Below are 24,274 nucleotides of genomic sequence, written 5' to 3' on the forward strand. Positions count from 1 at the left end.
CATGTCACGCATGCAACATGCGTGCGTGATGTGCAACGTCAGCCTTTCCAGCCAACAACAGGGGGAGGGGCAGCAGGGAGGTATTCTGCCGCCCCATGGATTTTGGAAAATAACAGAGCGCCGGTGGGGGGAAAGCAGCGGGAGGGGTAAGGGCACCCTCCCTCAGCCTTAAAGAGCCACACACCCCCAGCGTCAGACCTCAGCTCCTCGGTTCCGTGCACATCTCTAATCTCAAAATCAGATGCTTTACCACTGAGCTAGATACTTCTTCCACACAGCTCAGTCCTGTCTCTTGCCTCGTTCTACCATCAGCCCAGCCTAGCTCACTTCTACTACTATACTGCTTTCCAACAGCTTCCAAAGCTGTTTAAATAGACAAAAATAAATCTTTAAAAGAAACATAAGGTAATCACCAACAACAGCCACTGGAGGGTTGCTGTGTTGGGGTTGGATAGGGCCAACTGCTCCCAGCCTGCTAAATATAAGAGAACCCCCACTTTAAAAGGCGCCTCTTTGCTCAGTTAGCAGGAGTTCTTCTTCTTGCATATCTTACTACACACTTCAGCCCCTGCCTCGTGTCTCTCTTTTCCCCATTTACTTCACACAGCAACTGCATGACTCATAGTCACCATTCTCCTCCTCCGCTCGCGCCTTGGGTTTTGAAAAAGCAGGGAAGGAGCGGAAGGAGGATCTCTTTGCAGCTGGAGAAGCGAGTACTAGCCCAGATTGTTTCCACCGAGACGCTCTAGCCCCGCACTTTACTAGCCCAGCCCACTTCCTTCTTTGGCCTTTTTAGAGCTTGGGGGCGAGGAAGAGGGGATTAGAGCGGCTTTTTGCTCTGCAGTGGTTCTTCTGCTGTCGCTCGGCGAAGAGCATCATCAGAGGCGGGTGGAGTCAGGTTCCGATCGCGGTCTGTTTCAACCATGATCGGAATCTTTGATTGGAAGAAGTCAGGATCAATATGAGCCTTTTGTTGAGGGCATTTCTCTGTGCTAGGAACTCAGTTTGCTTAACATTCCTTCTTCCAAGGCAGGAACCCCTCCTGGTGCTTGTAATCTGGTGGTAGGGATTGCTAATAGGGAAGTCTCCGAAGCCCAATAATCTGCAATTCCCAGGATTCAGGAGGAGAAGCTATGATGGGTACCGTGGGAGAAATCGACACTCATGCTGAACGGTAGCGACTTACTCTTAATCAATCTATTCATTCAAACAAGCCTCTGTCTCAACAAATGGGCACATATTTTGTACGTGTGTGCTTTGCCGTGGGCGGAGTATCCACTCTTCAGCAAACAGAGGGTTAGGTTTCTCAGCAGCTGGGAGCTCCGGTCCTCTCCGGCTCAGCCAATCAACCAGAACTGCGAACTAAATCGATCCAGCGACTGGGTATTGTGTTGCCATGGAACACCCTGTCAAAAGCCTCCATAAAGAAGCCACTTGCTCCGTTTGCCTGGAATATTTCCAAGACCCGGTCTCCATCCCTTGTGGCCACAGCTTCTGCCGGGCATGCATCACCCAGTGCTGGAAGGAACGGAATACAAATTTCTCCTGTCCTCAGTGCAGAGAAGTTGCTTTGCAGAGAAATTTCAGGCCCAACAGGGAGCTGGGGAATGTCGTGGAAATAACCAAGCGGCTGAGCGTACATGCTTTGGAAGCGGCAGGAGGGGAATTGGTTTGTGAGAAACATCACGAAGCTCTGAAACTATTTTGCAGTGAGGAAGAAAGTCTCATCTGTTACATCTGCAGGGAGTCCCGAGCTCACAGGAGTCACTCTGTATTTCCCTTAGAGGAAGCTGCCCAGGATTATAAGGTAAGAAATAGAGTGTAATGGCTGGAATGTTGGGCTAGGACCTGGAGACTTCTGGAGCCCTTATCCACCATGCCTGCGACATCCCTGAATATCCATTCATTCTGTTTATAGCCTATTCTGTCCCACAGGCTTTCAGACTCAAAGCAGCTTCCAACAGTCCCTCCAGATGTTGCTTTACAACTCCCATCATCCCCAACCTCAATAAATTGTAGCTGGGGCTGATGGGAATTGTAGTTCATTATCATCTGGAGGCCCCCAGGTTGGGAATCACTGGCTGACAGCATTTAAAAAAAAAAAAAAATAGACCTGTCTTCAGTGGGTTCCCAAGAAAACAAAAAGTGGATGAGAATAAAAAGAGCTCAGTCACCTGTGTGGTGGTTATGCAGTCTTTTAAGCTCTGCTCAGGAGGGAGGTAGATGTTAGCTTTTAGCTTTTGGAATATCCAAATATTATAGGTGGATATCACTGTTTTCTAGATAGCAACATGTGGACAAGAAACCACCCGTCTCCTTATGTTCATGTATTCTGGGGATATTGCAGAACAATATACTTTAGCTCATGAAAGATCAAGATGCAATTGGGGGGGAAATGACAATTGCTGCAGAAGATGTTAATCAAAGAGACAATTAAAATATTTTAAAAATCTACTGAGTTGCCCTTTTTCTCCAGAATCTTGTTGGCTGCAATCATTTTTCCTTTTTCCTGCTTTTTGGCACAGTGGGGATGGGGAAATGCTTGACTAACAAGCAGAAAGTTGCCAGTTCAAATCCCCACTGATACTATATCGGGCAGCAACGGTATAGGAAGATGCTGAAAGGCATCATATCATACTGCGTGGGAAGAGGCAATGGTAAACCCCTCCTGTATTCTACCAAAAGAAAACCACAGGGCTCTGTTGGCGTCAGGAGTCAAAATCGACTTGACAGCACGCTTTACCTTATCTTTACATTGGGAAATGAGATGCTAGGAGCCATAATGGCTCTGAAGGGGTATATTGCTCTCATCATGAGTTGACCCTATTCTTCTGTGACCCAGGTCTTTTTTGGCTCTTCGGTTGATTGTAGAGTAGCAGTAGGTTTATTTTTGCTAAATTAAATGTTGCCTGAATTCAGAATGTATTCACCAATGGTGAATAATAATATACCAAATATTTTCAAAATCTGTTTCTCTCTTCTTAGGAAAAAATCTGGAACCAGCTGCAGAGCTTGAAGGATGAGAGAGAGAAACTTGTGGTATTAAAGCTGGCTGGAGAGCATAGACATCAGGAATATCTGGTAAGCATAGAAGCCAATGATGTATTTTAGTAATGAATATGAGTATCATAGCAACATAGGAAGCTGCCTTGTCAGACCATTGGTCCATCCAGCTCAGTATTGTCTACACAGATTGGCAGCAGTTTCTCCAAGGTTGCAGGCAGGAGTCTCTCTCACTCCTGTCTTGGAGATGCCATTATGCAGCTATGTTTACACATGTATCTGTCTGGATCTTGGATGCATCTATTCAACATGCACAATCTCCCCCCTCCCGCTACCAGTCACATGTAATCCACTGAGCCTGAGTTGATGGTCCACACAGCGGACTGGGGTCTTGCAGGGATGGCAGAATTCACAAGGAGGGAAGATATGTAAAACCCTGCTCAAAATAGTAATCCCCCCACCCCCAATTACTGTCTCCTGTACCTCCAGAAGTGTTTGACACAAATATGTGAATGGTCTATAAATAAGTCCAGCCTAAAAATTATGAAATGCACTTCATGAGAATTGAAAAGTTAGTCTTTAGTTTCTGGTTTCTGATATAATTGGACAAATTCTCTAATTATTTTTAAGCTTTTCTGTGCAATCATAAAGCTTTGCATCTTGCTTTTAAGTGTACTTTCCAGTAGGCATATGAGATCATCTGACTGTGTGTGTATCACTACCATATCAACTTCACAATGCCCGGACCAATATGAACCAAATTGGTGTAGTTTTTGATGATGTCATCCACCCCAATTCAAGATAGCGGACACATAAATGTTTGAACTAAGAGTTCGACTAACTTGTGGACCACCTAACTGATTTGAACCGAATTTGCTATAGCTGTAGGGACAGCTCAAGGGCGTAGTTTGTAATTATATTACCCACCCTGATTCAAGATGGCGGATATGTAAACGTTTGAGGTGTATGGGAACCAATTTGAACCAAATTTGGTACAGTTGTGTGGACACAATAGGGACACTTCAGACTCATAGTTTGTGATGATGTCATCCACCCCAGTTCAAGTTGTGGATGCATGCACTTTTGAGGGCTAACTTGTGAACTGCCTACCGATTTGGACCAAATAAAGTCCAGTTGTAGGGATAGTGAAAGGAAAGTAGGCAGGTTAGTTCTTACTAGAACAACTTGTTCAAATTATTAAAACAAGTTTTACAGGATTCTAGCAAGAACCAGTTGGGTATCCCTATCCCTTTCCATAATGCCCAGAAATGGTATCTAATGGCATCTATGTCCTGTCTTCATATATAAAAGCTAGCCCCCAAATTCTATTGCATTCATTTTGCACATTATATGCAATACACATACATTAAGAACACTTTCGATTGGTACCCTGCACTTGAGGGGGCCTGTATCCATCCAGATTCACTTTTAAAATGAACCGGTGTACAGTCATTCACAAACAGATGTGTGCACAGACATTTGTACACACATTCAACGTAATGTCTGAATAGGGCTGCTGTCCAGGATGGAGAGGCAGGACTAACCTGACAGAAGCAGGCTCCACTATTAGGGGGTGGAATCACTAGAGATAGGGAGCCCCTGTGGTGTCCCTAAGGGCACCTTTCTACTTCTTCCCCATAGGAGAGAATTGTAGCTATTTACCACCCTGATTGTGGGTGGCCATGTTCTCCCTGACAAGGATGCTGCTGGGAGTGGTGTGCGCGCGTGTGTGTGTGTGTGTGTGTGCAGTTCATGTAGAGATGCACCCCACTCAAGTAGTCTTTGGAGTACATATCCTTCATACTTTCCCCATCCATTTTGCTAGAACCAAATAAAAGTGGAATTTGCATGGATGTGATAAGAAGCATGCACTCTGTGAGGGAAAGTGGCATCTTTCTCACAGTGACCGCTACAATTTGGGCTTAAGGAGAACCTGAGACATTAGAAGAGGAAAACTAGGCCTAATGTGTTTTGAATGGATGTTCTTCAGGAGCCCTGATAAAACTGCTGGTTTTAAAAGCAGTAATTGGATTTCTAATTTTGTTGAGACTCAATCAATGGAGAAGTTCAGGATTTGGTCAGAGGGCATGGGTGGCAAAGTTCAAATGTCATGGATACATCTTAAGTTGTGATGACAATTTTCAAAATCAGAACATTGGATAGACTGGTTTTTCAAAGGGTTCAAATAATTCAGGTTTACTTTTGGTTATCTTGGGGAAGCACATCCAGTATTGCAATTTGGATGAAAAGTCATTTCTGCCATTCAGAAATTCAGTGTCTGCTAATGTTCTTCCAAATGGCCTGGCCTGGCATACCCTTTCCCTCTCTACCTTCTAGAGACAAACAGAAGCCGAGAGGCAGAAGACCGTGTTGGAATTTGAGCAACTGCGCCACTTTCTGGAGGAACAGGAAAGACTCCTGCTGGCTCAGCTGAATGAAATGGAGAGAGAGATGGTTAAGCACCAGAAGGAGCATAACACCAAATTTTCTGATGAGATTGTCTCTCTCAGTGACCTGATTGAAAAGGTAGAAGAAAAGTATGGCCAGCCAGACAGTGAATTTCTGCAGGTAAGTGGTCTTGAGGGGGAATTTGAAAGAAGGACATACACTGAAAAACTGCACATGGACTAGTTATAAACACTCAAATGTTTATACGTGCTCTCAGTATGTCAGATATAGAGTTGTGGTGTATAACATCGGCATCAGGTACACACAAGATCATTGTTATAGTGTGAGGTCAATGAAGTTGCCAACTTTTTTTTCTTGGCAGAATTTGTGTTCCTTTGACAACCACCCAACAGAAAATGAATGGGGGGGAAAGTGGCAGTTTGGGAAGGGGAAGTTTAGAAAATACTGCAAAAAAACACCACACACAAAGTCAAAACACTAGTATGTTCATCAGGAGGTTCTATACTAGAACCGGAACCTACATACAGCTGCCTTGTGTAGTGAGCCACCAGGTTGCAGTCTTTCCCTAGGCTGTAAATGTTTCCCAGGTACTGGAGTGACGTCACGCACCCAGGCAGGCCATTGGATCTCCTCACCAGAAATGGCTATAAAAGTTCCCTATTCAAGGTGGGACTTGCCTGGGAGATGATAGTCTTTGCTGGCTTGACTTCCTAGCTCCCTTTTGATGGCGGCCTAAGGCTGAATTCTGTAAGTAGGATCAAATGCTGCAAGGTTGCTGAATCTTTTAAGTCTTGTGGCAGCAAGCACGACTTGTCCCCTTAGCTAAGCAGGGTCTGCCCTGGTTGCATATGAAAGGGAGACTGGAAGTCGTGAGCACTATAAGATATTCCCCTTAGGGGATGGATCTGTTCTGGGAAGAGCAGAAGATTCCAAGTTCCCTTCCTGGCTTCTCCAAGCTAGGGCTGAGAAAGATTCCTGCCTGCAACCTTGGAGAAGTCTCTGCCAGTCTGTGAAGATAATACTGAGCTAGATAGACCAATGGTCTGACTCAGTATATGGCAGCTTCCTATGTTCCTAACTGCATAAACAGAAAATTCCACTAGGTCTGGCGTCTCCCACTACTGTAATCCTGTGGTAGAAAAAGATGCAGCTTGTGAATTGCTTCCTTCTATGCACATCTGGAAGGAAGAGGAGCCCTTTCAGGTTCTGGACTTGGCAACCACTTTATAACGATACAGAGATGATATATGTGAAGTGCTTTGTGCAATCTGGAAAAATTCTATATACGTGCTAAATATTGGGTGTGCCTTTTACTACATTTGACGTGATGTCTACCTCTGCAACACTTTTCCCCCTAATGAAATGTATACACTTTTCATATCCTTTCACTTCAATTCACTGGCATGGTTCTTCCAACAGTTAGAAAGTTCACAATGATGAAAAGTATTTATGCTAGTTTCTGAAATATATCAGAAATACACTTTTTGCCTGTACATGGTTATAATCACTGATTCTCATTACAGTCATTGTGATGCAGAGTTCCTGTCTTTCTCTCCCCACCCATGCTTCTCTTCTCTCTCTAGGATATCAGAGGAACCTTGTGCAGGTTTGTGGCTCCTCCATTCTCCATCTTGAGGCTTACCTTAACTGAAGGTTGCTCTGCTTCATTCTGGTGCAGATGGTTTGCCTTTGCAAATCCAAAGCTGTCTTCTAGTGACCATTGGTTCTTCTGCCTTGATACGGTTGAATCTGATGGACACTCTGGGATTCCAAGCAGAGGTCTTTCCCTGCCTTGGTAGTTCAAACTCTTTAACAGGGATGCTTTGGCCTAAGCCTAGGATCTTGTACCTGCAAAACACATGCTCTACCCCTAAGCTCTGGCCCCTCCCATTTGGGCAAGAGCTCCTCCCACTCTCCAGACTAACCATCTTTTCTGTTTTTATGCTGCTGCTCTCACATTTGACTTGTATCAGCTTAAGCAAGCTGTTCCTTAAAGCAGATATGGATCTGCCAGTTTTGAGATGGGGAGTTTTAAAAAGATACATTATGGCCCAGGTATTGCAGCTGTGCGGGAGAAGGCAATGGTAAACCACTCCTGTATTCTACCAAGAAAACCACATGGCTCTGTGGTTGCCAGGAGTTCACACCGACTCGATGGCACAACCTTTCCTTTCCTATTGCAGATAGAGCATTGGGAAAGTGTTGTATCATGTATCAGAGATAATATCCAGTTGATGTTCATGATGAATATGAATACGACAAATATTTATATACTGCTTTTCAACAAAATCTCCCTAAGTGATTTACATAGAGATAGATAGATACATAAATAGGCTCCTTGTCTCTAAAGGGCTTACAATCCTAAAAAAATAAAATAAAATTGTGGAACTGTCACAATACCAAAGGCAACATGCCATTGACTGTGTGGTGTTAGGTGAAAGAGTTGCATTTTCTCTTTATTTAAAACATTTTATATCCTGCTTTTCTGAAAAAATCCTTCAAGGCAGCTTATATGAATTTGACGGTTATTTATATACTGCTTTTCAAAAATTCCCAAAGTGGTTTTCGTAGATATAAATAAAATGGCTCCCTGCCCCCAAAGGGCTTACAATCTTAAAAAAGAAACCGAAGATACACACCAGCAACGGCCACTGGAGGGATGCTGTGCTGGGGATGGCTAGGGCCAGTTGCTCTCCCCCTGCTAAATAAAGAGAATCATCACTTTTAAAAGGTGCCTCTTTGCTCAGTCAGCCGTTTTTACTGTTGGCTTCCAACAGTAAAAACTAACAAAATGATAAGATAAAACATCCAATAGATATTGAACCAGTTAAAGTACAGTAAATAGTATTATATCAGATGTCAGCAAAATGATCAAAAATTGAAATGATGTTTCCCTTTTCAGGTTTGTTAAGGAGCCCTTTCAGCCACCAGAGGAGATGCCAGTTAAAGTGGAAAAGAGACTAGATGAATTCTGTGAGAAAAATACTGTTCTCGCAGAAATCCTGAAGAATCTCAGAGGTACTTAATATCTGCTTTAGATGTGATAGATTTGCTGGGAATTTTTTTAAAATTAAGTATTACAGATTGCCCAAAATGAATGTTTATACTCTAGCTGTACAACTGGGTGAACCTTTGATAGATTTGTATTCATTTCTTTCTTGGTCCTTAACTAATTGTTGGTTTTTCTGTACCCCTTTCTGATATTCCTGGCAATTTCCTTCCAATTATATCTCAAAATTGACAGCATGTCTACCTTCAGCAAAAGAAAGAGACAAGCGTAAGATGCATCTTCTCAAAAATAAATGAAATGAAACCAAATAAATGATTAGAGCTTAATATGAGGCCAGGTTCAGACTTTGAATTTAATAAGGAGGAAGTGCTGCTGCACTTTCATCCCAGGTGGATGAAGGCACTCTACAATTACATGTCTTCCTCCTGGCATTCGACTATAGTTTGCCTCCTCAAATCTGGGACTGGTGGGCAAGCCAGGCTTTCACATCAGAAGTGGCTTGCAGGTGCACTAGGGTTTTAACACCTCTCTTCTTAGAAATGAACCACTGCTTAAGAATGCCATGCCTCTTTTCTTCCCTTAGATACTCTGCCGTCAGAACTGGGAACAGAATGGGGTAAGTTTCTGGTGAAAAAAACTTGGAAAATAGTTAGTCTATGTTTATTTATTTCTGTAAACAGAGGAGGATCCTGTCCAAAAAGATTAGAACCAAACTGGGTGACCATATTTATATTTATATTTATATTTTTAATGTATTCCCACTCAGTCCTAAAAGTATGCCTTTGAGATGACTAGCAACCAGGCAAACCAACCAACCAGAAAACAGTTTAAAACAGTACAGCCTTAATTAAACAAAACAGCAATACAATAGCAGCAGGATGCCACATCAGTAATAAACTTGAAGGGGAAATAACATTGTACAGAACAATATGACAGACCAAGTTTGAGTTCATTCAGCCCAAACTACATTTAGCACAAGGATTCCCAGATGTTGCTGAATTACACCTCCCATCACCCACAACTGCAGTTTACTGTGGCTGGGAGTTGCAGTTCATTATGGGAGTTGCAGTTCAGCAACATCTGGAGTACTACAGATGTGGGAACCCCTAATCTAGCAGGATCCATAGTACAGCTCTCTTACAGTGCGCTCATATGTGTCATAAGATTCATCTCCCAACCACAGACTTCTGAGGTACTCTGACTTGAAATAGAATGCTGCCCATAATGAATGGACTTTTTATCCCATCCTTTTCATTCCCTTCTTCTCTTTGTCTTTGCAGTCAATGTAACTCTCGACCCAGACACAGCAAATCCTCAAGTCGTCATTTCTGCTGATCGAAAAAGCGCAAGATGGGATGTCACCCGGACTGATGTGGCACATAATCCGAAGCGATTTAAGTCCTCTTGCTGTGTGCTGGGTTCTGAAGGATTCATGTCTGGGAGACATTACTGGGAAGTCAATGTGGAAGATGGAGGCATCTGGGCTATAGGGGTAGCCAGAGGCTCGGTGAGGAGGAAGACAGAGCTCAAACTGAACCCAGAGGAAGGGATCTGGGCCTTGCAAGGGGATTTTGGTCAATACCAGGCTCTCACTACCCCTGTGACACCCCTCTCCCTCAGTTGCACTCCCAGAAGGATTCGGGTGTCTGTGGACTACAAAAGAGGGCAGGTGGCATTTTTAAATGCTGACACAAAGGATTCAGTCTTCACTTTTTCATCAGCCTCATTTTCTGGAGAGAGAATCTTCCCTTTTTTTAAGGTACTGCTTGCCCAGCTGACCCTTGATGGCTGAGGCATACCTACCCAAGAGCGCTTAAGCAGATCACTCTCCCCTTTAACTTCTGCCAGGAAGGGTAAAGGGGAGGATTATAGCCTCCCTTCCTGTGCATGCTTATGAATGAATCGAGGGTTGTAATTTGTTTTAGCAGTTGCAATTGCAGAACCAAATTCACTCCGGATTTAAATAATACAGATCATAAGGGTGTGATTTTGTGCATGTAACATTAAGCATTGTTGATGCCAAAGTAGTCAAATAACTCGAGTAAATCTAGTCAGCTTGGCTTCAGTCAAATACCAGGTGTGTGTGATGCATATGGCTAACTTTGCTAGGGGAGGGCAGGATTATCCAGACAAATAATAAGAGGAGGATTCTTCCTAAATTCTCTTTTTATTGGCAAGTTCAAAAACTAAACGTATGAAAAAAGACATTGACATGCTTGAAAATGCTGCCAAAATATTTCACTTAATGTAGGTTGTAAAGGTCACATTGAAATCTATTGAAAAACATTACAAAAGTCTCAGACCTGCTTCAAAGCAGGCTACAGTCGGTGTCAAACGAATAAAAAAGTAAGCTTCCAAAGCAAAAAGTAGTCCCAAACTCTCCAGTAAAACCCAGGAGGAAAAGCTGCCATTTTCAAAGTCTCTGTGTTAGCTTTCCGCTTAGCTGTCTGCATAGTTGTGTTCTTTGTGACTTTCTGTGAAGTTCTGTAGATTTCTGTGTATGATCCCAAACACACTCTGGCAATTAGACAGTTTCCCCTGTTTGTTGCAGATGAACTCACTTTATTATTTTGACTTGGGCCTCTTTGCTGAAGGCTGAAAAACAGCTCACTGTCCTAGAGAAGTAGAGATAACACCCAGAACAGCTTCAAGCTGCAGAAAAGTCTTGCTGCGTTATGAGAGTGGGGGAAATCACCAAAATGACTCTTCATGTTGGAGAATATGGCCAAAACTGATAGGTCTGTGCAATTTCGGATTTGGAAAATCAGATTTTATCCCAAATTGCCCTAGGGGAATAGCTGGGGAGGGGGGCCTGTGTTCACCCCTCTCCCCGACAGTCCCTCAGAGTGAGGGAGATAACGAAGAAAAGAGGGAAGGGTGGAACTGGAGGGCCTTCAGGAACTGGGGGCCCTGGTTTCTTTGAACCCATATAGCTACACCCCTAAATTGCCCATACTCAGAAAACATCTGTAAAATCGGAATCAATCTTTTAAATTGGATTGGTAAAGGAATTAATTCCAAAATATTGAAGTTAATTTTGGAAATACTTCAGAATTTTGGAACTAGCAAAATGCAGTAGGGTTTCCCCCATAGCAGTGAATGAGGAAACTGGTAAAAGAAATCACCAGAATTCACTGGTTGGTCCTAGAGCCTTGAAAATTGCCATGCATGTGGAGAAGGAAGTCAGGGTCACCTGTAGTGAATTTGAAGAGACGTGGTCAATCCCCTGATTTTGGGGAAATTTTTGTTTAAAATGTCTAAAAATGAAATCTGTAGGGCTATGTTCGAATTGGTTTGGCGCCTCCTTAAGGAAGCGCTGAACCAGTTCAGGTGCAGGCAGTTGAACCTGTTTGGTGTGGCGGGGGTCGCTTCCTTTAAAAAACAGGTAAGCAGGACCTTACCTGCTCCTCGGCTACCCCATTGCTTTTCCGGGCGCAGTGCTTTCCTTGCAGCCCCCAGCAGCCTGCTTGTGGTGTTGACATGCACATGGCCATCATGCATGTGTAGCCTGCTGGGAGCTGCACTGCAGCCACGTGTGGGCTTCTGAACAGTGAGCACCATGCTCTGAAAAATGGTGGGGCAGTGGTTGAGTCAATAAGGTCCTGCTTTTTAAAGGAACCAACCCCTGCCCGAGCCGTGGCTGTTCATGTACATCCCTAGAAATCTGGCTTGTTTCAAGCCAGAACTTTACAAAAACTTCTGAAACTGAAGACCCTCCTTGGACCATCATTCCACCAGCATGTGGAGGAATCTACCACTTGCCGACATTTGCCATGAAAAGTGGGCCTGTATCCAGCCTAAAAGTTGGCGGGGGCGGGGAGAATCACAAATGGGGTGGTGGGCCAGGTTATACAGCTTTTTAAAAACAACTTGCAGCCTGTTGCACTTATATTGAAATAGTGCAAAAGTCAACAGAAATTGTAATTTTCTAAATGTCATTAATAAATTCAATAAAATGGTTAAAATAGTAAGTGGGTTTCCTTAAGCAATTGCATCAGGAGTATGCTTATCATTTTATAACCAATAAAAATCCACATAAACTAAACCCAGACTAAAAGCATGGCTGCTTGCTGTGATCAGGGAAGGCCGTGGCCTTGTCCAGCGCACTGTTCTGTGTTCCACAGGGAGCAGCCAGATAGCAGCTAGGACACCCACAAGCAGGAGGGTTATGGACTCCCTTCTCCTGCTGCCTTCCTCCCCTTCCACTTGCATGCAGTGAATGGTATATTGCCTCTGAATGAAACATTACTAATGAGTAAGGAGATATTTGCCAAACAACGTGCCTTAGGCAAGTTGCAAATTTTCATAGAGAGAAGAGCTTCAGATCAGATTTCTAACGCCAGTGTTGCAGCTAGAGGGATAGAGAAACTTGTGGGGGTGGGGGCAGACTGTCACTCAGGGAGAATGGGAAACTTATTGAGTTGGATGGAAACCCCCTGCCTATACTGTAGGCCTGATGAAAAATGGTAACAGCATGCCCCCGCCCCTTATATTTATGAAATCTGGCACACCCATGAAGTCCACTTTGGTGGGATTGTCACCCAGGGTTCAATAAAGTGGCTAAAAATCATGTTCCTTAATGTGTTTGGTTTTTTCAAGCAGAGGAGTGGGGAAGCTTAAGAAAAATACAAAAGTTTAAACTTTCTATGCTTGTAGCTTGTGTTCCTTTAAATCTAAAGAGAGAAGTCTGAACTGGACGGTTTCAGGAGAGGACACTTGAGTGCCAGAGGGTAATGGTCAACCAAGGAGAATCTATCAAATAGCCTCATGCTTCTCCTCCAATCACTGTGCTGTGGGGGCGGGACACAGATCCCTTTATTATTCTTGTGCAATGAATTTTTGTGTTAACAATTGTAGCTGGTGGTAGTACTGGTTTTTGGCCATTGCTTTTTTGCTTGCTTGTTGGTTGCAGTTTGCTTTCTTCTTGTCTTGTCTGGTTATTCTTTAGGGTCCTTGACTTCAGATTGTCTGTGCTCTATGTGTGTTTGCTTGCTTTATTTTATTACTGTAGATTTATCTGCCACTTCCATTTCCCCCTGTAGCTTGCTTGTTTGTTTGCAGTCTCTCCTCAATTCCCCCCTTCTTATCACCCCCACCCTTTTAAATTTTCTTTTAAATAATTTTTGCTCTGTTCCTTGTGTCTCTCTGTTGAGTATTGTGTTGTGTGCTAGGCAAAACACATTTTCAAATCCAAATAAAATTATTTTTATTCCCTCCCTATTCACTTTAGATTCCCAGTTCCCTTCACTAGTCTGTGCAGCAAAGCACCACACAAAGTCCCCCTGAATACTATCCATATTTTCTTCTTGTTCCTGCCTTACCTTCAGTCCTACAATATTATATTTGAGTTTCATATATTATATTGTGAATTTTTATTTTTATCAGTGACTAAACAGTTTATTGCCATCATGTATAAGGCAACAGCGTCAGGTAGAGCTCAGGGCTGGGGCAGAGGATGAGGCAGCAGTGTGGCTTCAGTAAACCCCCCACCCCAACTCAGGTGCAACCTGTTCACTCTGGTAAGGGAGTGGAGGGATTGGGTGAAGGAAAGGATGTGGCAGGCTCCTCTGGATCTCAAGCTCAGCCTATGCTGCCACCAGTGGCAGCTGAAGAGGCATACGTTAGCCCATCTCCCCCTAGCACTTCTGCATGGGCAGGCGTGGAACTTGCTGGGAGTGGGCAACGTCTTCACCATTCACCTTGAGCCCTCCTAGCCAGTACGGTGGTTCCTCTTTGAGGTGAAGGAGGTCCCTGCACCTGCTGCTCCTTCTGTCCTGCAGGAGCAACAAGCATCTCCTTGTGGGCAGAAGAGACTCAGAGTAGTGTGGACCACCTCTTGGTGATGTTTGTGGAGTCCACCTTTGTCTTGTGCCAGAGGCTGCAGGGAGTGTCCATGGGCCAGGTCCCTCTTCCTTCTCAGGCTTCTCCAAGGCCACCTCTCTGATGAAGCTGCAGGTGAGCAGAGTAAGCAAGTGACTCTTGGGTAGAGGGTTGGGTGGCAGTCCAAGGGCTGTTGATATCACCTGCTGCATCAGAGATATGTTGGCCATGGATGACCAGCCCTTTGCGGTGGTGGAGCCGGTTTCAGACACCTCATGCAGTACTATGTGCCCTCATGCACAGCTTTAAGCTGCTGAGTGGTGCCATCCTTGTACCACACATGGGTTGAGGCAAGTCTGTAGGAGGCAGGCCCGCTGAGTGCGATCCACCTCACATCTGACATCAGGACAAGTTGAGGTAGAGAGCATTCCTACCTCTCCCTGACTGCCCACTAGTGGCAATATGATAGCACGGCTCCAGGACCCTGATCATCTTGGTTGCTCTCTTCTACACCTTTTCCAGTTCTACAATGCCCTTCTTAAGATATGGTTGCCAGAACTGTAATACTCCAAATGTGGCCAGTCTATAGTTTTGTATAAGGGCATTATAATATTAGCAGTTTTATTTTCAACCCCTTTCCTAATGATCACTAGTGTGGAATTGACCTTTTTCATAGTTGCTGCTCATTGAGTCGACACTTTCAGTGAGCTGTCCACCACGACCCCAAGATCCCGATTCTGGTCAGCCACTGACAGCTCAGATCCCATCAGCGTATACTTGAAGTTGGGGTTTTTCACCCAAATGTGCATTACTTTACACTTGTCAACACTGAACCGCATTTGACATTTTGTCACCCACTCACCCAGTTTGGAGAGATCCTTTTGGAGCTCTTCACAATCTGTTTTGGATTTTACTACCCAAAAGAGTTTGGTATCATCTGCAAATTGGGTCACCTCGTTGCTTACCCCTGCTTCTAGATCATTTATGAATAAATGAAAAAGCACCGGCCCCAGTACAGATCCCTGGCGGACCCCACTTCTTACTTCCCTCCATTGTGAAAACTCTCCATTTATACCTACCCTCTGTTTCCTGTCTTTCAACCAGTTGCAATCCACACATGTACTTGTCCCCTTATCCCATGACCACTAAGTTTCCTCAGGAGTCTTTGATGAGGAACTTTGTCAAAAGCTTTTTGGAAGTCCAGGTATACTATGTCAAATAGATCACTTGTTGATAGTGTCAAAGAACTCCAAAAGGTTTATGAGGCAAGATTTACCTTTGCAGAAGCTGTGCTGGTTCTCTCCCAGCAGGGCCTGTTCTATGTGCTTTATCATTTTATCCTTGAGGATGCTTTCCTTCAATTTGCCTGAAATGGACATTAAGCTAACCGGCCTGTAATTTCCTGGATCGCCCCTGGATCCCTTTTTGAAAATCTGTGTTACATTTGCTACTTTCTAGTCCTCTGGTACAGAGCCTGACTGAAGGGATACGTTATATATATTTTGTAAGGAGGCTGGCAGTTTACCATTTGAGTTCTTTGAGGACTCTTGGATGGTGATTTGCTAGTTTTCAGTTTTTCCATACAGTTCAGAACATCATCTTGTCACTTCTATCTGACTCCGTTCTTTAGCCTCCATCCCTAAAAAGCCTGGTTCAGGAACAGGTGTATGCTCAGTGTCCTCTGCCATGAAGACTGACGCAAAGAACTCATTTAGTTTCTCTCCAACCTCCATAATCCCTTTCACTCCCTCATTGTCTAATGGTCCAACCACCTCCCTGGCAGGTTTCCTGCTTCTGATGTACTTAAAGAAGTTTTTGTTATTCCCCTTGATATTTTTAGTTAAATGTTCCTCAAACTCTTTTCACCTCCCTTATTGTCACCTTGCATTTCTTTTGCCAGAGTTGATGTTCCTTTTTGTTCTCTTCATTTGGACAGGCCTTCTAATTCCGGAAGGAAGATTTCTTCTTTATGGCTTCCTTGACGTTACCTGTTAGCCATGCTGACATCTTCCTGGACTTAGTGGTACCTTTCCTCCTTTTGGATATACAATCTAACTGGGCTTCTAGTATTGTGGTTTTGAGTAAACTCCATGCACTCTGGAGCGAAGTGACTCTCCTGATTTTCCCTTTCAACTTTTTTTTCACCGTACTCCTCATTTTGGAGAAGCTTCCTCTTCTGAAATTCAAAGTGTCTGTGTTAGACTTCCTTGGTGATTCTCTCCCCGCATGTATGCTGAATTTGATTGCGCTATTGTCACTCTTCCCTAAGGGATCTATGACACTGACATCACGCACCAGGTCCTGGGTGCCACTCAAGATTAAGTCCAAGGTCACCTTCTCTCTGGTTGGTTCCAAGACCAACTGTTCTAGGACACAGTCATTCAGCATATCTAGAAATTTGACCAGTCATTACCTGACTGGTCATTTACCCAGTCTATTTGTGGGTAATTGAAGTCACCCATTATTACAGCCCTGCCTCTCCTTGATGCCTCCCTGATTTCCTTCTGCAACTCCCAGTCACTGTCAGTGTTTTGATCCATGGAAGGGGTCCATTCTAATGGAGCTTTTCCCTCTTCCTCAGATAGGCCCCCTTGGCTCCTTTCCTTCTTCTTCCCCCACTCTTTGTGTCTTTGCTGCAGCAGAACTATATAGACTGGAGAGGAGCATTCTTGGCATGCCCTATTTACTCACTCCTTTGCAAATAATATTATTCACCAGCAGCTTGCCACTGTCAGGGAGGTAGGAGGGGAGTGCAAAAAGGCTATTTACCAGCAAGTGGGGGCCTCCTCATGGTCCCAGAGATATATATGCTCCCCCCCCCCCACCATTCAGTTATAGCTACACTTCTGCTGTGTATATTAGCAGGTAGTCTTGAGACACAGTATTACAACACCATGGTTTTGAATAATTACTGATTTTTGAATAATTTTCAGTGGGCTTTTAGAAATGAAGTGAACTTTTCAAAGCAGTTGTCAGAAAAGAAAAAAGAACCAGCAGCTTTTGAAGGGCAAGTAAAAAATTACCAAAAGTTGAGAGTTATTTCACTACAGTGGGAAGGAAGAGACCTGATATCAGAATAGTCAGTCTGGCTCACAGCAGCCACAGACATCCACCTCTCCTTATAGCATAGGTCATACAGATGTGAATGTGATTACTATGCATGAGAATGCTACAAAGCCTGAAATCCCAACAGAAGAAAATAAATGCACAAATTCTGATAATGATCTCTGGACAGGACCGGTGCTACCATTAGGCCAACTAGGCAGCCGCCTAGGGTGCAGACCTCAGAGGGGCCCAGAGTGTATCAAATCAATCAAAATGATTTGTGTGCCAAAATATTTTCTTTTATATTTGAGAAAGATAATCAAAAACTGATGTATTACCTATCCTTGCAATTTAAAATAAATTTAGCAGTTTCAAGTTTTGTGCTTTTCATCTTTTCTACAAAACATCTGTTTTTGAAAATCAAAGTTGAAATTTTTTGGGGGGAGTGCAAGTACTTAGCCTTGCCTAGGGCGCAAAATAGTCTGGCACTGGCCCTGTCTTTGGGGTGTCTTGACTGAAGAATTGATTTCATTCTGGATACAAAAAGGTCCCTCTGAATGTCAACATTGGAATGGTCCATTTGAAGACTCAAAGCAGGCATTCAATAACCAAATTCAATATTGTTCAAAGTCTATTTATTTTAGTACATTTCTATACCACACTATACGGAAGTCCCTGGGTAGTTCACAATCTAAAAACAACTATTAAAACATCAACACAATTTAAAAATACAAATAAAAGCTCTAAAACCTGAAGCTTTAAAACTATAAACTAAAAGCCTGGTTAAACAGGTATGCTTAGTCTATTTCATTCAACAAAAGGAAAAATACAATCAGGAGTGGCTAGTATACTCTTCAACAACTGGTTATGTTGGCTGCTTTGTCTACAAGATCTTCTCAACACCAACAGCCACTCTGGCTAGTAATGGGTTTAGTGACTGGTGAAACTTCATTAGAATTCAAAATCATGAGAACTCTGACGATCAGAGAACAGTTTTGCTTTCCTATTTGATAAGGCAATGAGGGTTAACCTTGGATGCATATCTGGTAGAACAGATGAAAAAGGAGCAAGAGTACTGGAAAGATGTTCCTGACTGTGTTATTGCAGTTGTGTGCACATTAGCAGAATGTGGATTAGCTTTTAGAGGGTAATGAAAAGTTTGGCTCTCAACAACACGGAAACTTTCTTGGCTTGATAGAACTCACTGCTAAGTTTCATCCACTTCTTGCTAGCCATATAAAACATTATGGAAGCAATGGATGTGGAAAGAACATAAGAACAGCCCTGCTGGATCAGGCCCAAGGCCAATCTAGTCCAGCATCCTGTTTCTCACAGTGGCCCACCAGATGCCGCTTCAAGCCACAGGCAGGAGTTGAGGGCAAGTCCTCTCTCCTGCTGTTACTCCCCTGCAACTGGTACTCAGAGGCATCCTGCCTTTGAGGCTGGAGGTGGCCTCATATTTGTCTGTGAAGACAAGACAAGGAAACATATTTGTCTGTGAAGAACTTATCCAGGTTATGGATAAAAAGGTAAGATAATCAATTTTGGAGGATTTGCAAAAAGCAGGCTTCTTCAGTTTGTCTGACTCTACACCAGACCTTTTATATGTTGATCAATTGACTGTTGTAAAATATGTATCTCCTAAAGATAGTTTTCCCATTTAACACCTTCTAACTTTCCTCGAATTAGAAAATCATAATGGTGAAAGTATCACCAATTTGGTGCTCGATTATACTATTCTATGCAAAGATTATAAAACTGATTTCAGCAAGTGTAGAGGACAGTCATATGATGATGATGCTAACATGGCAGGAAGGTATAAACGCATGTAGCAAAAACTTCTAGGAAAAAACCAATCTATGATAGTGATGTACCTGATACTGATGGAAGGCTTTCTCTAAGAAACCAGTTTTCAAGTGAAGTCCTTTATTCCTATGATGGATGTACTTGAAACCAACTTGAAGAAAAGAGCAATCATATATGAAAACGTTGCACAAAATTTTTCTTTTTAATTGATTTAGATGTCATAGAAAACCAGTTGTGTGAAAGAATATCTTTCTGTTGTTCATTGCCTAGGTCTTTGGAGGAGGTGGTATATAAGAAATTTCAATAAATAAATATCCTGATGATGTCAATGTTCAACCCCTGTTGGGGATGTAAAGCACTTCCATGGTTATATCAAGCAGAATTATCCAAATAAAGGACATTTCTGCCATCAGGACCTGTATCAAGTCATCATCAAAGATATAATTCAGTCACCTTTCCCAAATGTAGAAGCAATATAGTGGATCATTTTGAGTGTAATGCTAACACACTGCTCAGGTCATTTTCACAGCTGAAAAAAGATCGAGAATGAACCGTGGACAACATTGCTACAAGAACGGCTTCCTGCAGAAAGCATTATGTGCATAGAAAGTGATAAACTTTGTAACCCCTTAATTGATATCTTAAATGACGTTGCTTTCCAAAAATCATGAAATAAAATGTTTTAAATTTTACATGAAATGCAAAGCAGATATAATGCAGGTTGTATCACACACACACACACACACACACACACACACACACACACACACACACACACACTTAGTAATGCTGAACTGTGTAACCACTCTTGCATTTTTGTACTTCAGCATCTCTGAAAATTTTTAAGTAAGAAATCATAATGTAGTTTGTTGAAGGTATTTCTAATGCAAATAGGCTTATTGCAAGATTATTAGTTTTTCATTCCATCTTTGCCAGATATATATGAACAAAATCAAACCTTTATTATTTTTATTTTTATTATCCTTTTTGTTAGAATGTTGTTGTTTTTAATGCTCATGAGGCCTTATAGCTTAGGACCGCAGCATGTCTTAATCTGGGCCTTCTCCCTGTGGTTCTTAGCAAGGAACATTTTTTCTTCCTGCCTTCCCCAAGGCCCTTTCACTTCCTGGTCTCGCTTGCCGTGCTGCTTCTCCGGACGGATGTGCTGGGGGTGATAGCAGGATTGACCCGATTCCCACAGTGTCTCAGGAATTCCTCTGTTGCCTCAAAAGCAATCTTGGCCACGGTAGGTTCATGGTCTGCCTGGAGCTCTTGGAGAGCTGAATTGGTAAGAAAGAACTGGTTTGCAGGTTGGCAGAAATGTGCCTTGGGCTGAGTGAAGGCACCTAGCCTAGTATAGTCTGTTCTCATTACAAGGACAGAAGGAGCTGCCTAATATAGTCAGAACCATTGGCCTTCCTAGCCTGGAAGAGGTTTAGAAAATTAGTCATGGATTACCACAGATTGCCAGCAGATGGCACCAAGAATATTAAGCAATATCCTTGTACGTAGTGTGGATTTCTCATTGTATTTATTGCCATAATTTGTGATGACGTTGGAATAGATCACTGTCTGGAAGAGCCCTTATTCAGCCGGGAATGTTATCTATATAAAGCAGATACTGAGCAAAGACTTGGAGAGACCAGATGTTCTTCTGAACTAAGAATTCTAGGGAGTCATGGAACTCCACGTCACATCTCCTTTGGCCCTAAGACACCTTCTTTTCAAGCCCATGTGGTTCAGAGGCTATTGAGGAGATGGCTCACAATTCACTGTTTTGCTTTTGTAGAAAGTTATATTGTACTGGGCTTCTTTAAGGCCAGAATGGTAGGCTGACCATTGCTTTATAAGGGAACATATTTATTAAATGATGCAGATAAATAAGTAAGTTTAAAAGTTGACTGGGATAAAATATAATTTATGTCAGCCAGGCCATTGTCTCTTGCATGCTCGGTTTTTGTTTCCTGAACAGCAGCTGGGGCAGGGTGTGATCCTATTCAGGACCATGGTAGGGTGGGGAGGTTAAGTCTTCTCTGTCCCCAGAGGAGTGTCAACTATTTTGTTTAAAAAGGCATGCATAAAGTGCTAGCACCTCAGCTTCTGAAGTACAGATGCTTGCGTAGCGTGTGTGTGATTTCGCCAATCCCCCCTCCCCTTGAAGCGCTCTGTGAGACCTGCAAGTGGGTCACTGTGAGTCTTGCAACCCTCAGTGACCTACTTCTAGACTGCATAGAGAACATTTATGCTTTAGAAGTGGAGGTGCTGGTGGCCTTTTTCAGCTGCGCATGCACAGGGTTAGGATGCTGACCACTGCATTTATTTTAATGTTTCATTGTTTTAGTTTGTATGCTGGGCCGGAGCCTTGTTCTGAATAGCTTCTAAGTTTGACAAATAGGTAAGTAATAAGCAAACTCAACAAAAAAGCAACATATTCTCCAAAACCACACTTTGTAGCAGCCTGCTGCTGAAACAAAACAGTATTTGCTGCCCAGTGAAAGAGTCAGCATTCCCTTGGGAGCAGAGGATCTGTTCTTAACCTGGGGTGCCATGAGCAAAAAGACCCTGTCTGAAGAACTCAGCCACTGCACCTCAGACAACAGAGCAAACCACAAAAAGGCTCAGAAGAGGAATCAAGTTCCCAGGCATATTCCTATATGTCTTGTGCTATATTGTGAAGGACTGCGGTGTACACTAAACAAACTCCTGATTGACTATTGTGTTGGAAGTTGCAATGGTGGTGGGATATTCCCAGCCAGAAAGTAAAAGGTTAATTTAACCTCTAGAGGGGAAGAGATGGTGGGGGGCAGGGTTCATATGTAAATAGATTCTTTGCATATTTGCTTTTGTGCCAACCAGGCACAGATACAGCAGACAAAGACTCACAGGCAGACTCTTCTCTCCATCCAAAACAGACATGTAACTCAGCTAAGGCTTTTCTTATTTTCAAGTTTCTAACAGTTATGAATTATGGTGCTGAGTGATTTCTTCAGAACTCAACACTGCTAACATACTCACCTATATAAATATCTTCAATTTCTTTTGTGGACAAATCAGACTTCATATACTGCGCACTGCATCCTAGATAGATCCACAGAAAATTCTCATTGCCTGAAATGCAATACTTTGTATTTCCAGCTAAAAAGGTGCATAAAATATGACACTAAACCTTTCCATCTAAACATCAGGGATAGTCTTACAGTCTTCACAAGATTGTCAGTTAAATCCCAGTGAGGATGACAATCTGTAACCAGACGTGAGGGCATGTTCTCTAGGCTGCTGAAACCAGCAACCATGAGTGACCAGGATGTTTTTATAGGGGTCAAAGAATACCACCTGACCTGTTCTAGCCTACCAGTGTCAACAAGAGGTTTCCTTAATGACAGGGCTGGCCCATCTTCAGATCCCTTCTCTGGCCAGAGATGGGTAGTAACATGGGCTGAAAACCTGCCCCACGCCCTCTTAGTTTCTCGTGGAAGAGTCCACTGCAGGCTCACGTCCCATTATCAAGAGCTGTGTCTTTGATTACCTATCAAGATGGCTGCTGCCTCTCGGTGCGAAGAGAACCTGCTCTTGAGATATTCTAGCATCTGGGCTACCATTTCTGGCAACTTCTGTTTGTTTTTCCGCATCTAGAAAACAGGAAGGCAATCAATGTGACTTTAATTAAATCCTACCTCTTCTGTAAGTTCCTAGTCTTCATAGTTGTTGACCAACACTTGAAAACATCTAGGTTATGTTTACTGACAGCTCAGAAACCAAAGCAGAAATTGTCAGTTTTGGTTTAAATAGGCTACAATCTTAAACATGCCTCCAGTGGGTAAGCCTCACTGAATGCAGGGTGTAAACAAGCATAGGATTGTTCTATGAATCCATCTAAATGAATTTGCACCCCACTGTTCTAAATACAATTTATATCCAAAGTGGCTTACAATGCTCTAAAATGACACAAAACCAACATTGAACATAGAACTCCTCCTTCTACAAATATTTATGTACTGCTTTTCAACAAAAGTCCCCAAAGCAGTTTACATAGAGAAATATAAATAAATAAATAAATAAACAAACAAAATAAAATGGATCCCTGTCCCCGAAGGGCTCACAATCTAAAAAGAAACATAAGATAGACACCAGTCACAGCCACTGGAGGGATGCTGTGCTGTGATTGGATAGGGCCAGTTGCTCTCGCCCTGCTCAATAAAGAGAACCACCACTTTAAAAAGGTGTGTCTTTGCTCAGTTAGCAGGGGGTTTTAATTGTTAAGTCAGAGCAATTTTCAACAAGTAAAACTACAATTCAAAACATCCACAGTTATTTTAAAAAAAACCCTATACAATGTAACAGAATAAAACATTCTCAAAAGCAGTGAACCAGTTATCTTTGCTAAGTGTGCAAGGAGGTACCTTTTAAAGTCGTAGCAGCGGGAGAGCAACTGTCTCAGCTCAGCCCAGCATAACATCCCTCTCAGCAGCTGTTGGTGTGTGTGTTTTAGGGAGGAGAGCTGGTTTTGTGGTAGCAAGGATGACTTGTCCCCTTAGCTAAGCAGAGTCCACCCTGGTTGCATATGAATGGGAGACTAAACGTGTGAGCACTGTAAGATATTCCCCTTAAGGGATGGAGCCGCTCTGGGAAGAACATCTAGGTTCCAAGTTCCCTCCCTGGCATCTCCAAGATACGGCTGAGAGAATTTCCTGCCTGCAACCTTGGAGAAGCCACTGCCAGTCTGGGTAGACAATACTGAGCTAGATGAACCTATGATCTGACTCAGTATATGGTAGCTTCCTATGTTCCTCGATCGTAAGCCCCTTTGGGATGGGAATCAACTTCTCACTCCTTTTGCTATGTAAACCACTTTGAGAACTTAAAAAAAACCCTGGTTTATACAAATATTCTTAATAATAATATTAAAGCATTAAATGTCAATCACCTGCTTAAGTGGCTTTTAGCAACAGCCTAAACATGGGAAGAGAGGGAACCTGATGAGGCCATTGGCCAAAAATCACTAATTGCCCAGAGAGGCCATTAGTGCTTTTTGCATCACTACCAAAAATGCCATGTTTCTCATGCCCACCTGCCTATCTGCAATGTATCTCTACATTTAGATAGATTAGGGCCAGACTAGATGTGACATGGGAGCTCTGTGTGTGTTTGTTTTAATTTTGTTAATCATTTTTAAATTTATAG

The 24,274-nt window shown here is 42.9% G+C and overlaps 2 protein-coding genes across 2 annotated transcripts in view; one reads left to right on the forward strand and one right to left on the reverse strand.

The window, feature by feature from the left end:
* Nucleotides 1-764: 764 nt before the first annotated feature.
* LOC128346202 (zinc finger protein RFP-like) lies at nt 765-17,662 on the forward strand. The gene is made up of 7 exons (XM_053299203.1): nt 765-1,807; nt 2,986-3,081; nt 5,341-5,571; nt 6,996-7,018; nt 8,315-8,430; nt 9,006-9,038; nt 9,703-17,662. Exons 1-7 carry the CDS (start codon nt 1,397-1,399, stop codon nt 10,212-10,214), a joined length of 1,422 nt encoding a protein of 473 aa, XP_053155178.1. The 5' UTR covers nt 765-1,396; the 3' UTR covers nt 10,215-17,662.
* A 2,443-nt stretch (nt 17,663-20,105) lies between these two features.
* Nucleotides 20,106-24,274, reverse strand: part of LOC128343968 (maestro heat-like repeat family member 5) — a 72,833-nt gene continuing 68,664 nt past the window's right edge. Inside the window, exons 23-25 of the mRNA XM_053293407.1 lie at nt 22,620-22,722; nt 22,109-22,171; nt 20,106-20,373 (exon numbers count right to left, since the gene is read on the reverse strand). Of these exons, the coding sequence (XP_053149382.1) occupies nt 20,213-20,373; nt 22,109-22,171; nt 22,620-22,722 (327 nt within the window). The 3' untranslated portion in view covers nt 20,106-20,212. The remainder of the gene's footprint in view (nt 20,374-22,108; nt 22,172-22,619; nt 22,723-24,274) is intronic.

The sequence above is a fragment of the Hemicordylus capensis genome, chromosome 2, assembly GCF_027244095.1.
Source record: "Hemicordylus capensis ecotype Gifberg chromosome 2, rHemCap1.1.pri, whole genome shotgun sequence".
Classification (NCBI taxonomy): Eukaryota; Metazoa; Chordata; class Lepidosauria; order Squamata; family Cordylidae; genus Hemicordylus; species Hemicordylus capensis.